This window comes from Psammomys obesus, unplaced genomic scaffold (genome assembly GCF_907164565.1).
Source record: "Psammomys obesus unplaced genomic scaffold, mPsaObe1.curated_primary_1811, whole genome shotgun sequence".
NCBI lineage: Eukaryota > Metazoa > Chordata > Mammalia > Rodentia > Muridae > Psammomys > Psammomys obesus.
The window spans coordinates 23,386,323-23,404,270 of NW_026596095.1; the positions used below are offsets into that span (position 1 = coordinate 23,386,323).

At 36.0% G+C, this 17,948-nt stretch overlaps 1 protein-coding gene across 1 annotated transcript in view; it reads right to left on the reverse strand.

Moving 5' to 3' along the window:
• The window catches only part of Bank1 (B cell scaffold protein with ankyrin repeats 1), a 266,039-nt gene that overhangs the window by 217,129 nt on the left and 30,962 nt on the right, over positions 1-17,948 (reverse strand). The window contains exon 3 of the mRNA XM_055628076.1: positions 14,171-14,569. Within this exon, the coding sequence (XP_055484051.1) occupies positions 14,171-14,569 (399 nt within the window). The remainder of the gene's footprint in view (positions 1-14,170; positions 14,570-17,948) is intronic.

Here is a 17,948-nt window from a genome sequence, read left to right on the forward strand (position 1 = left end):
TCCATCATCCATGTATCTATCTATCATCTCTCTACCTATCTATGTATCTATCATCCACCCACCCACCTACCCTCCTACCTATTTGTCTGTGTGTTCACATGCACTACTCTAGGCACACACATGCACACTTGCATGGAAGTCAGAGGACAACCTGAGTGAGCGGGCATTTTCCTTCCACCATGTTGGTCCTGGATGAAACTCAGGTCCTTGGGCTTGAAAAGAAGTACCTTTATCCAGAGCCATCCCCTAGCACCTCAAACTGTATATTTAACTAATGTTAAAATGAGCTTCTTGAGGATCCCAGCAGACTGTAGAAAGTCATGTTTAGAATATTTGAGAGCTGCCAGGCCAAAATAGTACACTCAGCCTTCTTACAACATAGAGATGACTTGAAACGTATATTGCACAGGGATATTAATCTGAATCAGGGCTCTATTTTGTCCTCTTAACAGTTTTCCAATACGTTATTCCTAATTTATCTTGTTAATTATTTCGTTGAGGTCCTCATCATATTTCCCACATCAATATAATATCGAGTTCTCTCTGTATATATCACAGCGTTAGAGTAATTATCAGATACGTTGTCTAGTTACAGTTTATTCACATTTGAAAGAACATTGGATTCAGTAGTCCACAGGTAAAACTCAACTCCATGAAAGAAAGTGAAAGTGGATCATATTCCACCTACCTCAGTGTAACCCTCTGACCCCTTTTATACAAAAACATCCACATATAAATCGTACATTGTTATCCTTCACAACTACACACCTCAGAGAATTTGTTAATTCCTAACATAATCCAAAACTTTAAAAAAAATTGAAAGAAATAAGAACAAATAATCCCTGTGAGGAATTTTCCATTTATTTGTTCTTTTGATTTTATTTGGTGTGTGTTTGTGATGTATGTAGGAATATGAGACACATATTTGGAGGTCTGAGGACAACTTTGTGGAGTCTGTTCTCTTTGCCCATGTAGAGATTGAACTCAGATTTCTAGGTTTGCCTCGAAACTGTCCTTATCCACTGAGCCACTTCTCTGGCTCTTAAGATCATTTTAAATCATGGCTTGTATCTGACTAGCAGGCCTTACTAAAATGTTATAACTAGGCGATAAATTACTAAAAGGTTTCCTACCAACCTGATACATAATTACGTTCCAATAGAATTGGCCAGGAATGATCTAAAAAAATACCTTAAGTTGTTGAAAAACACCTTTCCTTTTTCGCCTCTTGTATGTCTTTATATTTGACAATTTCTTCTCCTTGCAGTTGCCTAAAGATTTAACAAAAGTTTTAATGGACTGTGGTAATGAAGACTTTTATTGTTTAATTAATTTATAAGTAATTTTGAAATCATTGCATATTTTACTCTGCTGTCACAGCTGTCTCTCAAATACATCCAGACAACAGCCTATAGACTGGTTTAGGGCAGTCAGTGGACAACATACATTTTCATACTGGAAATACAGACTGCTGCAGTTTCACGCTAATGGGTCCCCCAAGGATGTTCCAAGATGACAGTTTGTGGAGCAGCCGTGATGTTATTGTTACAGTGTAGTTAATGTCACACACTACCTGTGTTCTAATCTGACATTATGATACAGACAAACCAGTAAGTGCTCTGGTACTTGACGTTTCACTGCTGAAAAGTATATTTGACCTGCTTCTGAACTCAGCTTGCTGAGCTGCAGTATCATCAGGCCTACTAACAAAATATGAAACCTAGTTAGATCACATATTGCCTGCAATGAAGATACATAGTATCTTCGATAAAAGGATAAAATGTGGAATATATATATATATATATATATATATATATATATATATATATATAAAGAACTTTAAAGAACCATAAATGTTTTATTCTAAAAAAAGTGGCTAAATCTCAGTTGCTAGAGAGTCACTCTCCCTTATCAACTTAAGGCATCGCATTTTTTTCTTTCAGTATTTTTAAAAAATAATTATTTAACGTATTTTAAAACTGCTTTACAAGTTTGTTTCCCTTTTCAATTAGAATGTCTATAAATTTTGTACTGTCACTGCACTAAGCTATTCAAGATGCTCTATTTCATAAATGGATTGTGACAAGAAAAAAATGAATCATGGAAAGATGAGACAAAGAGAAAGGCAGGTTTTGTTGTGCAGCAAAAAGGCTCATAAATGTCCTGTCATGCAGTGTGTGTTGGAGATCTTCATTAGCTGAAATGTCTGATTATTTAAAGTCCTGGTACACTCCTGACTGAAAAAGAACCTTTTTTTTTTTTTTGGTTTTATGAAGGATTTCAAACAATGAATTTATAGAAACATAACAAAGTGGAGATTTAGGACAACCTGTTCTTTGACATCAAACTTAAGGTATTTTATAACATCAATTATAACAATAACTTCACACATGAATGAAGTAAAAAAAGAAAATTTCTCAGTGGCCCATATAAGAAATCCTCACAACCCCTGCTGTTTGGTGCACGCCTGTGACTGAATACTCACTCTTTCTTGGCTCTTCACTGATATTCCAGTGTGCAGGGATAACGGAGCTTCTGATCCCTGTACAGAGACTTGGCACATGAGCAAAGTAGTTTTTCTATAGATCCATGGTACTCATACTTGGAAGAGGTTTTCTTTCTTTCTTTTTTTTTTTTTCTCAGCTTGCCTACTGTGTCTTCAGATTCCCTGGAGATGAGTCTCAGTGAGGGTTTAGGATCTGGGTAGATTCTAGCTAACATACAATCACAAGGCAAAAACAGAGTTTAAAGTGATCTCAGGTGTAAATTCAATTTCTTGTGAAGAAAGACCTAAATGGTTTCTTTAGCAAACACATTGAAATTAGGCCTCTGGGTCTTTCCACAGATTAAGTTTCCTGTTATATTGATTACAGTAGAAAATACTAAAACAAACAGAAAAAAATCCTCAGAGAGCCATGCCAGCAATCCACAATTTACTGCTTAAAAAAAAAAAAAAGACTATAATTTAGTGTTAAGTTCATAAATAAATTAAAAGAGAAAACCAGGCTGAGTTGAAATCAAGGATGGGCCTCTTACAAATGACACCCAAGGGGAGCAATTAAAGATGAACGCTGTGGTAGCACATCATACTTGGGATTGTGGGATTGGAAACAGTGACTTTCAATGACAGATGGGAAGCAACTAAGTCTGTTATCTAAGAGGCAGACTGGAGAAACTAAGCAAAGTTTGGGGTCAGAATGTGGAGGGCCAATGCAACGAGCACCCAGCACAGGGCTGAGAGGAAGGAGACAGCACCCGAGCCTGATCAAGTCTTTCCTGGAGAGGAGGTGCCGTAGTTATCGTTTCTCTTGAAATAATAAAACATCAGAACTAAAAGCAACTAGGGGAGGAAAGGGTTTATGCTGTTTATACGTTCACGTCACAGTCCATCCTTGGGGAAAATCAGAGAAGGAACTTGAAGAAGGGACCCGAAGGCAGGAGCTGAAGCCGAATCCACAGAGAAATCCTACTGGACTGCTTCCCATGGGTTAACTCAGCCTGCTTTCTTATAGAACCCAGGTCCATTTGCCCAGGTGTAGAACCATCCACATCAATCACTAAGAAAAAAAAAAAAAAAAAAACTCTACGGAAGTGGTTCTCAACCTGTGGGTCAAGACCCCTTTGACAAACCCCTATCTCCAGAAATATTTACAATTCATACTGTTAGCAACATAACAGTCATGAATTGGCAACAAAAATATTTTTATGGCTGATATCTTTATGGTTTGGGGTCACCATAATACGAGGAACTGTGTTAAAGAGTCACAGCATTAGGAAAGTTGAGAACCACTACCCTCCAAGCTTGCCTGCAGGAAAACGAATGAACTCATCATATCCATTGAGAATACCTCTTCCTAAATGGATCTAGCTTGTTGCAAGTTGGTGTAAAAGTTACCAGGAAAAGAGGGAAAGACCATAGGAAGTGTAATGACAAGTTGTCGGATAATCAAATTATCACAAAATGGATAAATCTAGATACTAATGGCCAGAGATAATGTTATAATACTGCAGAGAGCCAAAGAGCACAGGCTAGTGGAAGCCGATAGCATGGAGAGGGACTCTCCTGGGCAAAATTCTTATCATTAGTAGCAGTGAAGTGAGAAGATAATGGAATGTTTTCAAGGACGGAGAAGCAAAACCAGACTTCTATAAACAGGATGGTTATTTTTCAGTATCATGGCAAATACTGGCATTTTTTTTTTTAATAAAGCAAAGTGGAGATGAGAAGTTTGCTATTATGGAGTTCACTGAAGAAAAGAAAGAATCCTAGGTGAAGAACATGAGATCCAAGAAAGGATGTATCTAAGAAAACTGTAACTATGTTTAAGCTAAGCAAATATTGAGTCTGAAAGTAACAAAGACAGAAAATGGGTAGGACATTTCTGTACGGTGTAGCTATCCTATGAAGTAGGAAAAGAAAGTAATTAGTTAAAGCAATATAGGACCTTTATAGTTTTTCAGAAGAAAATAAGATAATAAAGGTGAAACTGTAAAACTAAAAATTCAATTCTAGACTGTAACTGAAAAAAATAAAAGAATGTAAATGAAGTCATGATCCAAACGAAGACTCCTTCTCCACCCACCACCTCCTTATCTGTTAAGGAAAACAGATAAATCATTTTCCCTGAAAAGAAGGACCACGGCTTACAAGGTGATAACTAAGGATATTTCACAGACACTCACAAGCTTAGCTCAACTCACTCAGTTCCTGTTCAGGGTTTCCATGGTGATTCCCTCAAAAAATCAAGGCCATATTATTCTCACACTCCCATGCCTAGCTCCAGCACAGCTCCCGAAAAGACCACATCTTCACATTATGGGCATAGAATGGAGAAGAGTCCCAGGTGAATGTCATAGTACAGATCTTCAACAAGATCATTAAAAAAAAAAAAAAAAAAACTTTCCTCTAAAAAAGACAAACTCATATATGTGGAAGAAGCCTGAGGCAATCTAGAATCAAAATTAGTTGAAAAACTGACAATTCTACATGCCCAGGTCATGTTACAAAAGCACAAACAGTATGAAATGCCATCCCCAAACTCAAAAGCCATGTAGTTCTATAGAACTCTTCTCTAAAAAGAATTTCCCAGATGAATTCAAGGGCATGGATTTTTAAAAAACAATTATAAATTTCATCAGAAAATTCAAGGACTTAAAAGAAGATATGAAAACAAGCTCAAAGACCTTAACTAGAAAAGCAAATGCCTCAGTAATGTTCAAGAAAACACAAATATGTAGCTGAATAAAATGATGAAGACAATCCAAAATTTGTAAACTTCATTTAGAAACATGATAGAAATATTGCAGAGAACTCAAGGTCAAGTGAAAATGTAATTGAAAAACTCAAAAACATAATTAGAAAACCCAGAGGGAAAGTCTTGTAAGTAGAGTGGGCCAAAGAGAAGACATAATATCAGGAATTAAAAATAAATTAGAGAAATTGGACTTTCAAGAAATGAATATGAAAATATTTTTATAAGCTAAAGACCTGTAAAGTTTTAAAAATGCCAAAGTATGAGAAACACACACACACAAAAACCCTCCAAAAATACCATTGAATTCTCTTTGTGTTGGCCATCTCCTGCTGAGCATGGGGCCTTTTGTATGGTTTGTATATTCAGTAAGATTTCATTGGAGTAAACTATATTTTCCATTTTTAAAGACAAAACAAGGAATATAACAGAATTATGGGATGCCATGAAAAGACCAATCTTCATATAATAGGTATAGATGGAGAAGAATCCCAGGCAAATGACATGGAATAGAACTTCAACAGGAATATAGAAAAAACTTCCTCTCAAATTAAAGAAAGACCAACACATACAGATACAAAAGCCCACAGACCACCAAAGAAACAGGATCAAAAGAGAAATTTCCCCATAGCATTTCAACGCTTTTCCTTTGATATACATATTTCAATGCTTTAACTTTGAGATATATATATATAAATATATATAATATAAATATATATAATATAAATATAAATATATATATTTCAGTGCTTTTTCTTTGTGATATGTATATATATGTATATGCACATGTTTATGCATATATGTATATGTATATATGATATACAAATAACAAAGAAAAAGCATTGAAAGCTTCAAGAGAAAAAACACAAGTCACATATTTAAAAAATTCATCAGAATAATAACTGATTTATCAACTTTTGAAAGCCAGAAAATCCTGGATCATCATACTTCAAATTCCAAAGGACCATGACTGCCCTAGACTACTGTGCCTAGAAAAACAATCTACAGTCATTGAAGAAGAAAGGGAAGCTCACAAGCCAAAAGACAGTATAGAGAATATGGGAAGCAATACTTCAGACTTCAGAGAAGAATGAGCACAGCCAAGAGAGTGTACAAGTGAGACTATTACTTAAATATAAAATAGGACTAGACGCACAAACAGTAAAAGAAAAGCAAAGATAACAGCAACTAATATACATGTTTCAATAATAACATTAAATATCAATGGCCTCAACTCTACAAATAATAGATACTGGCTCTCTAAAAGGATTAAGAAACAAAAGTCATTTTTCTGTGGTCTACAAAAAAACTCATTATTACCTACAAGTCAGACACACCTCAGAATAAAGATGGAAAAATGCATTCCAAGCAAACAAGACTAGGAAGCAAGCCAATGTCAACTTTTCCAGAGATATAGAAGGACACTTCATTCTAATCATGGAAACAATTAATCAAGAAGACATTACTATCCTGAATATTATACACCAAACTCTGGTACATACAATTACATAAAAAGCACACTACTGAACTTAGAAAAAGACAGATTAACTTCTATTCAATGAGTAATAGTTGGTTATTTCAAAATCCCACTTTCTTCAACAGACAGGTCCATCTTGACAAAAAAATTCCCATATCATAATTAACTGACATAATACATCAAATAGATCTCACAGACATCTATAAAATGGTTCACCCAAACAGTGAAGAATTAAATTATATTTAGTACTTCATGGATGCTTCCTTCTCTAAAATAGGGCACACACTGGGGCACAAAACACATCTTTCAGAAAATTTTTAAAAACTTTGTATCCAATATTTCCACATTGCAAAAATAAGCATAAAATAAACATCAAATGAATCTTTAGAAATTATACAGACTCGTGGAGATTGAACAATAAGTTATTGAGTGATGATTGAGTTAAGGAAGAAATTAAGAATGAAAATTTAAAAATTCCTGGAAGTAAAGGAATAAATACAACCAAACATCTGTAACACATTAAAAGCAATTTATACATCTAAGTGCCTGCATCAAAAGATCAGAAAGAGTACAAGTAAATGTCTTAATGATGCAACTCAAAAATTTGAAAAACATGAACAAACCAGAACCAAATCTTGTAGACAGCCCCAAATAATAAAAGTTAGCACAGAAATTAATGAAACAGAAACAAAGAAAACAGTACAGAAAAAGCAATGAATCTAAAAAGTTCTTCCTTGAGAAGATAAACAATATATTAACAGACTTTTGCCTCAACCAATGAAAAGAAATACAGAGATGACCCATATTAACAAAATCAAATATGAATGTAAAAACACTACAATTGCTGCCAAAGAAATGCAAAATATTATAAGGAAAAATTTTTACTTTCTACTCCATTGAGTTAGAAGATTTTAAAACAGACCAATTTCTGTATTTGTGTAAACTACTAAAGTTAAACCAAGAAGAACAACTTAAACAGCCCCTTAACAAATGAGACTGAAGCAATAATAAAAATCCTTTGTCTAAAAGAGCCCAGTTCTAAATGATTCACTGCAGAATTCTACCAGACTTTCAAAGAAGATATACAACCAATACTTCTTAAATTATTTAGAAAGAATAAAAACAGCAGGAGTGCTTCAGACTGCCTTCTATAAAGGCAGGATTAGTCATATCAAAGTCAGGTAAAAACACAACAAAAGACAAAACTACTCAGGTGAATCCCTGAGTAGCAAGGATACAATAATCTTTAGCAAAATACTTTCAAACCAAATACAGTCACATATCACAATGGTCATCCACAATAATCAAGTTGACTTTATTTTGAAGATGAAGGAGTGGCTCAATACTGTAAGTCAATAAATTTAATAAGTCACATAAATAAAAAATACAAACTCAAATGATTATTCTCTATAGGTTTGGAAAAGATATTTTACAAAATTCAACATCCCTTCATGATAAAAGACCTAGTGACAGTGGGAATAAAGTAAACAGACTCTAGCATACTGATTAGACCCACAGTCTTTTCTCATAAATGAAAAACTCAAGGCAATCCATTAAAATTAGAAATGAGACAATGCTATCCAGTAGCCCCACCCATTTTCAATATAGGTACTAACTTAGAGAAAAAGAAATTATTGAAATGCTCAAACTAGAAAAAGAAGTCAAATTATACCTATTTGTGGACAGTATTATATATAAGAGACCCTAAATTTACACCAAAAAAACTTCTAGACATGATCAACGTTTTTAAAAATATGATAAGGTATAAAATCAACTTAGAAAAATCAGCAACTTTTCTAAATACCAACAATAAAACACTGACAAAAAGAACATGGACACACTCTCATTAGCAGTATCCCTTAAAGTTGTATAGGAATAAATACAAAGATATATAAGAATTAATCCAAAATGCGAAAGTTTATCAATGGAAACTTATTCTCTGTAGAAAAAGACCTGAGGAAAACATTAGAAGATGGAAAGGTGATAAAGACCTCATTCTTGTAGACAGTACATTTTTCAGATACAAGATTTGAAGGGATTGAGCAGAAACAGATGTGGAAGACTCCTCCATGAGGAGGAAGATGCTATGCAATCTAAGATATATATATATAAAAAAAGAAAGATAAAAGAAAAGAATAGAACCAATAGGCCTACCCAGCTGAAAGGTCTACAAACCATGCCAATGAGAAGCTATAGTGGCACATATATCTCGTGGGCAACCAATAGCCATCCAATTAGACTGAAGGTCCTCTGAAACAGGAGGGATTCATGCTTGGTATGTCAAACCTAGCCAACTAATTACTCATGACTTGTGAGGTTCTGGATACTAACAGAAGGAAAGGTAGTACTGACACTTTCCTAAGTCAATCTCACTTCTGACTGCATTTTTAAGTATATCCTTCTCCACACAGGGAAGTGCAGCTGTCACTCCTCACATAAGCTTCTTTTTGTTACAGATGGGACCATTACAAGAAACCACAACTAGTCAAGGTGAAGAGAAAGTTGACCATGGGGTGCCCAACCTCAAATAATACACCTACAAAGAGACTGTGTAAAACTAACAGGTCTATATAACAGGCCGGGAAACATCAGGGATGAGGACTGGAAAGACTATGGAAGCCAGAAGACTAAGACTTCTGAATGAGATAGTATTTTCTACTAATGATAAAAGACAACACAGATAAAATCTGAACAATCAGATTGTCTAAACAAGATCAGCACAATGACAATACCGTTTTATATGACAATGTGAATAGAGAGAATGCCTCAAGGCCTTACCCCTTGATGAAGCAACTAGTAACTTGTGAGAGCAGGAGATTCACTCTTCTCCAGGGATGAGTCCCTAATAGTTTATCTAATCTCAAGTGGTCAGCACTGAACAATTTTATTTAGAAATACATACGCATAGAGGCATATGGAAGTGTAGTGCTTTAGTGCTTATGAACAACACAGAATGGACTCAGCGGGTTGTATTTATGTGTGAATACACACACACATCTATTTGTTTTTTTTTTTTTACACACATCTATTTGTACTGTGTGTGTGAAACAATAATAATTAAAGATGAGGTCATAATTTCAGAGCGAGTGGTGGGAGCAGAGGCAGAGCCAGAAAAAGTAGTGTGGATAGAAACCGTAAATATAGTACTTGTGTGAAATTCTCAAAAAATTAAAAGTTTAAATAAAAGAAGAATGCTGGATTATTTTATAACTCTGCGACAAATGAATATGTATATATTATATATAAACAATAATGAATAGATCTTAGATAGAAATACTACAATATTATGTCCAGAGCCAAAACACAAATGATGAAATGAACAGAAAAAAGGGAGGAAAGTTCTCTCCGTGGCTGGAAAGCAGTGAGGAAAAGGCTCACGTGGATTTGTGTTAGTGTCCTTTTGAGAATTAGGGAGACAGGAAATTTAGTTTTCTTAATTTCTTAAAAGGAAATAAAACACTCAGATGAAACATGAATCACTACTTAACTTTTTAATATTATAAGCTTTGCCTGAGTATTATAATTATTAAATATCTTTCTCTTTCATTAAATTTTATAAAATTTCCTGTGATTTTTCTTTGTCTGTGTGTATATATTAAACATTTAATTATTTTCATGACTTCCTTGGCATTTTTATTATCTTCTTTATCACAGCATGTTTCCGAATAAAAGGTTTCTTTCTTATTCTGGTGCAATTTCTACACTGGGTGAAAGAAAGGCAAAAATGGATAGTAAGAACTGAATTCTAGATCTTTTGTCCTATTGTATCCGTTTTGTACTGTTCTCTGTTTTGAAGGCCATGCTTTACATATTCAATGTGAACGGCAATATGAAGAAACAATGTTGTGGACAACTAAAGAAGCCTATTTAAGTAACTAGATCATTAAACAGACGGTCGAGATTAGTAGATTGACCTTCCGCATAGTAATTATGTATCCCCAAACTGCCCACTTTCTGGTTTCATCCCTATATCTCTGACAAATGTGTCATATCTCAAAAGCATTTTTAAATACAGATGTTGATTCTTTCCAAATTTCATATGTACATACAATGTATCTTGATCATCTTAACCCCTATTCCTCCTCCTACTTTTTCACAGACCTGCCCTATCTCCCCACCCCGTCACCTTATTTTCATGTTTTAATTCTTTGTTTTAGCTCACCAGTCCAATGTGTGCCGCCCCTATACTCACAGGAATGGTTAGTCCAGTTAGACCATGCCCTTGAAAGCTGAGTCTTTCTTCCTCTGAAGCTATCAACTGAAAATAGTTTAACAGCTTTTTCTACAGAGCAGTTTCCATAACTCCCACACATTTTCCAATATTTCCTTTTGCTATACTTATATTACTCCAAAAAATTAAAAGTCTAAACCTTGAATGTAGGAAAATCAGTGTTAATAGAAGCTTCAAATTATTGATGTGCTATTTAAAAGAGTATTTTACCTTATAAAATAAAAAAAGTAACTTAATTTCAACTCCAAAGAGTTGTCCTCTTACCTCTACATACTCATTATGCTGTGCATGCATCTGCACAGACAGAGAAAAGACAGACAGAGACGCAGACAGACACACACACATGAATGGACTTATGAGAGTTATTCAGAGAAAGTAGAAATTATGGGTGTGAGAAATCACTTATGATTTTGCCATCAATCCTTACTGTTCCGCCTCTTGGGAAAAGTAGCTCATGCAATACTCATAACTTATATGCACTTTGATATCCTCGTATCTTTCCAATTATAATATTTTTCTACAAAATTAGAAAGATTGATGTACTGGAAAAGTACTGAGAGAGAGAGAGGAAAGAAGAGAAAGTGAACAAAGAGATCCAGGATAATTCCTGTTGTCAAATGTTTCACCATGAATTTTTGATGTGTAATGAATAATGGTATTATTTTTAAATTGGTTTCATAATACAGAAGTGTAAGGAGTCAAGGAGAGGTGGCCAAGACAAGATCAAGAGATTAATGTGTTCAAGCCAAATGGATGAGCAAAGAAAAAGTACAATGAAAATTGAAAGGAAATATCAAGTAACAAAGAGAAATGAGACTCCTGAAAAGGAAGTAGCCACTGTCAAAGATACTAATGAAATGAATTAGATACTAAAACATCAGAAAGAATGAGAGAGAACAAGAGGAGGTCATCCTAGTCAAAATCAACCCCATAAATACTTAAAATTTACTCTTCAAAAATAAAACAATCATAATAAAATAAAACAAAAAATAATTTTTAACTCAAAAAGTGCTTCTGAAATAAAATTTGAGGAAACACTAAAAAAACAAAGCCAGAAAGCATGTTCCTAGGGTAAGTAATTTAGAGCATAGAGTGATAGAATGCCATCCTAGTGAACCACTAAGTGGTCTATTATTAAAGGATCCTCTGCTCAGCAGAAAAATAGAAATTAAAAATCTTAATAATCTATGGTGGTAAAATAAAGGATAATATGAGTAATACTGCCCTCAGTCAAATTGTACTTCAAGTGTAAAGCAAGAGGTAAAGGTTGTGAACATGGCAGAATTTGAAAATATTGCTTCCAACGGGCCTCCTTCGGTAGCCTACTGTGGGTGACTTTCAGCTGACCAACAGATGATAAAATAAACAAAGGAAATCGTGAACAGTGAAAGCTCTATTCTAAGATTTCCCCTAGACACTCATACACACACACACACACACACACACACACAAAACACATACATGGACACACAACCACATAAATACATGTATACACGTATACGTGAACACATATATACAAACACACATAGTGAAACACATACAGATACACATTCACACATACACATATATGACTTATGCACACACATTCACAAACACACACACACATACATAGACATGCACTCAGACAGAGAAACAAACACACATATACACAAACATTTGCTGACACTACACATATTAATACAAAAATACATTGAATTTTTAAAGGTCAGAGTAATAGAAAATGGGGTCTTCGGCTTTGCTTTGTTTTGTTTAGGAAACCGGTACCAAAGTGGAGCAGTGGCAGGCAATCACCTTGATGCCAATACTGAGGAGACCGAGGTGTGTTCCCGGCCTTCACAGAACTCTATCCTTTGCAGAACCCATGTTTGGAAATGGCTGACGACCACAGGTTGTGGTTGCTTTGCTGCTCTGATTTTGAATGCCATTAACTACAGGAGGAATGGATCACAAAGTTTGCATGGACAAAGGGTAAAAACCATGAGTTTAACAGGCTGGTGGGGCCCAGCCGCGGAGAAACAGCCAGTCGGGACTTTTTCTGAGAAACCTGAGAACACCGAGGAAGCCCTAGGCTAAAGGAGTAACCTACCTGAGCTCTACAAAGTGTCACACGCTACAGAAGAAACACTTGACCCAGTAAGGGACTGAAGGAGAGACATAGCCCGCAAACAAGGGCATCTCCATAGAACGTAGAAATATGTCCCAGGCAAAAGATCCAGCCTCGACATCTGATACGTCCAGTATGAAATAATTCCACCCTTTCCCTGTAAGAGGCAAAACCATAGCTACTAAGTTGGGTGTCAAAGGCCATGAGGAGGTTGCGAAAACCAGGAAGCAACTGAACATAGCAAACTCTGGGACACAGCAGAGAACTGCAGAGGTCCTTTCAGCATTAGTGTCAGAACCTGACCGCTGCACAGGAGCGCAATCGACTGATGAATGGAAACGTGTGTTCTGTTCTTTTCATCATGGTTCTATGCTTAAAATCAATGAAGCAGCTGCATTTCATTCTGTATCATGCCATCACAAGAAAGACAGAAGCTCTACAATTCTAGCTCAAACGTTCAAACATTGTACTGTATTGGCTGGTATCAGCATGAGTGTAGACATCAGCAGTTCAGGCTCTACTAGTTGTGCCACGTGTTATCTTTCAGAAACAAACTGGCACCCAGTGCATCATAGTTTTCTCATAGCTTTCCAGTCATATCCAAGCTGCCTGAAGGAATATATGTATGCATTAGCTATTTTTTTTTTATGGAACAAATGATAAGCTTTGACTGGAATAAAGCTAAAAATGAAGAACTTTAATGCATTCTGTGGACAAGACAGAACATTGTTAGGTGAGGTTGCCATCTACATTCTAATCTTATTCTGACTCCAGCTGTTCATAAGCTTAAAAAAATCTTTAAAATGTTAAGTTGCAAGTTGCAGAACTTAAAAACAAATCATTATTTTTCTGTATATTGCCTGCATGTGTAATTGCACCATGAGTCTGCCTGGTGCCCACTGAGACCAGAACAGGATGTTGGATCCCCTGAAATTGGAGTTACAGACTAGAAAGCTGCCATGCGGGTGCAGGGAATTAATCTTGAGTCCTCTAGGAAACACACGTAGCCAGTGCTCTTAACCACTGGGCTATCTCTCCAGCCCTTACATTGCAAAACATAAACAAGTAAACATTTGAAACCCACAAAGAGGATTTGGTGTTCCTACCTCTGTCTAAGATCTCTCTGATGACAGAGATGTAGTCCTCAGGCTCCTGCTCTGTTGAGATCTCCCATCTGCTTCCGGGGACATTTAGTAACTGATAGAATGGTGCTGAGCTCTCCATCCCACAAAGCAGAGTCACTACACTTTCTGGTGAGTGAAGTACCTTCTCCAGAAACTGACACTTCCTTGGCATCAAGTCTTTAAGTAGGCTATTAGATAATATCAGAAGTTTACATCTGTAGGCATTTAAGTCTAGCAATTCCAGATGTGAAGAAGAGAAACTCCACAAGGGATATAACAGGATTGCTTCTCTTTCTACAACATGTATAAATATCTCTCTCAGGTACAGGGCCCACTCCTCAGCATCTTCTTCATGTATCAGTAGGATAGCCTTTTCATTTCCTAAGAAAAAAAGAAGAGAGAAAAAATAGCTTCATTTTTCTTATAGTTGAAAGGCTTAAATCAAGTTATATTATCTTTGAAACTTAATACACTGCTTAGGAAGCATGCAATTTTGCTTAGAGCAGATACCAATATTATAAAATGTTGCTATCCTTGTTGTAATCATGCAGACTTAAAAAAAATAGTGACATAGAACACAGTCCATGTCTTGCAAGAGCCTTCTCTGAACTCACAGCATGAATATGACTCCCCAATAATCGACAGAACAAAAAACCACTTACATAAAGAAAGTCAACAGTGAAAACCAAAAAGGAGGTGGTGTGATCATGTTTCATTAATTAACAAGTCGCGGGCAGCCGAGATGACTTAGTGGGTACAAGTGCGTGTCGCCAACCCAAGCACCTGGGTTCAGTCACTGAGCCCCACGCCCTGCAAGGAGAGAACTGACTCCCATAAGTTGTCCTCTGACTTCCACACATTTCCTGTGGCCTGCGTAGTCCACTCTCTCTCTCTCTCACACACACACACACACACACACACACACACACACACACACTAAAATATATTAAAATTTTAAAATAATAAAAATTATCGAAATAAATTGAATGTACTCGTAGAAAAATACAGAACTAATGTCTATCTCTCACTCAGAACTAAGATACGTAAGGAAACAGAGCCGACAAAATCTCATGATCCTCAGGCATTTCTTTCCTATCTGGCACCCTATCACACAGCATGTGTGTCAAGGTCCTACAAGGCAGGCTCAAAGCTGAGTCTGGGAAACCAAAGTTCCCACTTCAACCTCTGCACAGCAGGAGAGGGGCGAGCCCTGCCAAAGACATTACGGAGACCACACAAGACCACTGACTGCAGAAGTTCACAAACCTCCCTTGCCTTCCCTTTTCCCTCAGCCCATACGAGGCAGATGAGAAGCCATCCATTTAAAAGCACCAAGTAAGATAAAGAAGAAAATAAAAAGAGAAACTTTCTTGCCCATACTAAAACAGAAAGTCTAACCTTGACTTAGATAAATATGAGCAAAGTAAATATTAGAAGTACCAGTTGTTTGTTTTATGAGATGACACCATGTCAAATCATAATAACAATGATCATCACAATAAAAACAATTTAGCATACAGGGACTGGTAAAAATAGTTAAGGGAGACACTAACAGGCCTTGGAAGCACAAAAGCCACTGTTGAGTGAAATGAGAGTTAAAAAACAATATGACTTAATTTATAAAAAGCACTTGACTACAATAGCCAGGTAAAAATGTGAAGTAATAACTAGATTAGAAATTGGGAACATTTTAATTTCCAACCTGAAACAAAGCCAGATGCTTCGTAACTAATGTTTAAAAATAATGAAAAGAGAGCATTGTACAAAAATATGATAAAGTGGATTAAAATAAAAAAGGATCATATGGATGACACACAGTCTGGAGGCAGACATGAGAAGGGGTTACACTGAGTCATTGTAAAGGGGTTTCAGAGACAGCTCCTTTGATAAAGTGCCTGCTGGGCAAGCATAATGACCTGATCTCCAAACCGCCACTTTAAAAATGCTTGATATGGCATCTGTAACCCTGGCACTGTAGGCATGGAGACAGGCATATCCCTGGAATTCGTGGAATAGCCAGTCCAGCTGAGCCCATGAGTTTCAGGTTCAATAAGAAACCCTGTAAGATGGAAAGCTATTGAGAAAAATCATCTTACATAGACTTCTCTTTCTCTCTCACACACACATGCACACACACATGAACATGTACATACATCACATATACCACAGTTGAGTACAAACATAATACTCTAAAGTAGAAGTGGTCCAGCTGCTAAGGGGGAAGGAGTCAACGGGAGAGGGAGAAGAGGTGGGGAAGGGGGGCGAAGGTGGTATATACTTTATAAAAATGTCATGAGGAAACCCCACTATTGTGTATACTTAATACGTGCTAATAATTGTAAAGATATTTTAAGATTAAAAATAAGCTATTTTATTTATGTGTGTTGTATGTATGTTAATGCGGCGCACACATCATATGGCAAGGAGAAGACTGACTGTCAGAAGTCTGACTTATTATATTCTTATTATAATGAATATAAAGTACCAGCTTTATGAGCCAATGGGACACAATTAGGAAAAAAAAAAGCTTGTAAAGAAAGCAAACACTTATTAAACTGACCTTAGTTTAATGGTTGTTATAAAAATCTCTTTCTATATCAAGAAAGAAAAGGTGAGTCAACCACAAGGAGAAACAGAACAGTGGTTTAATTTCTTCAGAGCAATTTCAACAGATTGCTGTGAATTATAAGTTAGTTCCCAAAAGGTAAGTTCCTCTAGCATGCTGATACCATTAGATACTGTGCTGTGCAGCAATGAAAAGAAATGAGCTGTGGCTGCATGTGGCACAGAGAGATCTAAGACAGCGCTTAGGGAAGTAAGCAAGAATGCACACAGTACAAGTATCTACTCCATTGGACATGGTATTTGAGACAAGGGTTGGTGGATCAGGCTGCGGAATGCTGCAGGAGCTCGCGAATTACGCTCTATCTTGATCTGGGTAGGGTTACATAAATATGTACATACACAGAAATGAGTTCATTTGCATAGCTTTGACCCTAGTGTCTTAAATTCTGGGTCAGAACCCTACGAGGTTTCTGAACCAAAATTCAATTCCACATCACATGCCTACTGAAACTAAGATATTTCTGGGCGCACGTTCCTGTCTGCGTTGTGTGACCTCACTGCAGACTTGGTTCCGTACTCTCAACAGGCACGTTTTGCACTGCGCATATTAGAACATCAAGCAAAGCAAATGCACACTACTCAAAACATTACAGCTCATATTCCAGACTACAATGTGTCGTGAAATGTGCATACAAAGTCATCTGCTCCTAGATAAACTAAGTTTAATTATAGGAATCAGCCTTTTAATTTTTAATACTGCTATTCCTCAAGTGTATACATCAAATTAAGACATCTTTGAGGTGTGCTGTGATAGGATGACTATTCTAAAAATTACTATTTGAGCAGCTGACTTCAATTTCATGAAATGTCTCCTGGTAAATTTTAGCTTGTCACTAGAACAACGTTTCCAGTTTTTGAAATTTCTCGTAATATTGTTCTGTCATTTCCCCTCTCTGGTGTTCTCAGCATTGGTGATTATAGAACATCAACAAACTCCAAAAATATTAAGATGCTTTTTGTCCCAAGTATCAAATATTCATCTGATATTTACTTCTTTATATAAAAACAAATATATTATTGGCATGCAGATTTGGTTGTCTGTAATAAATTATATATATATATATACACACACACACACACACACACACATATATATATATATATATATATATATATATATATATATATATATATA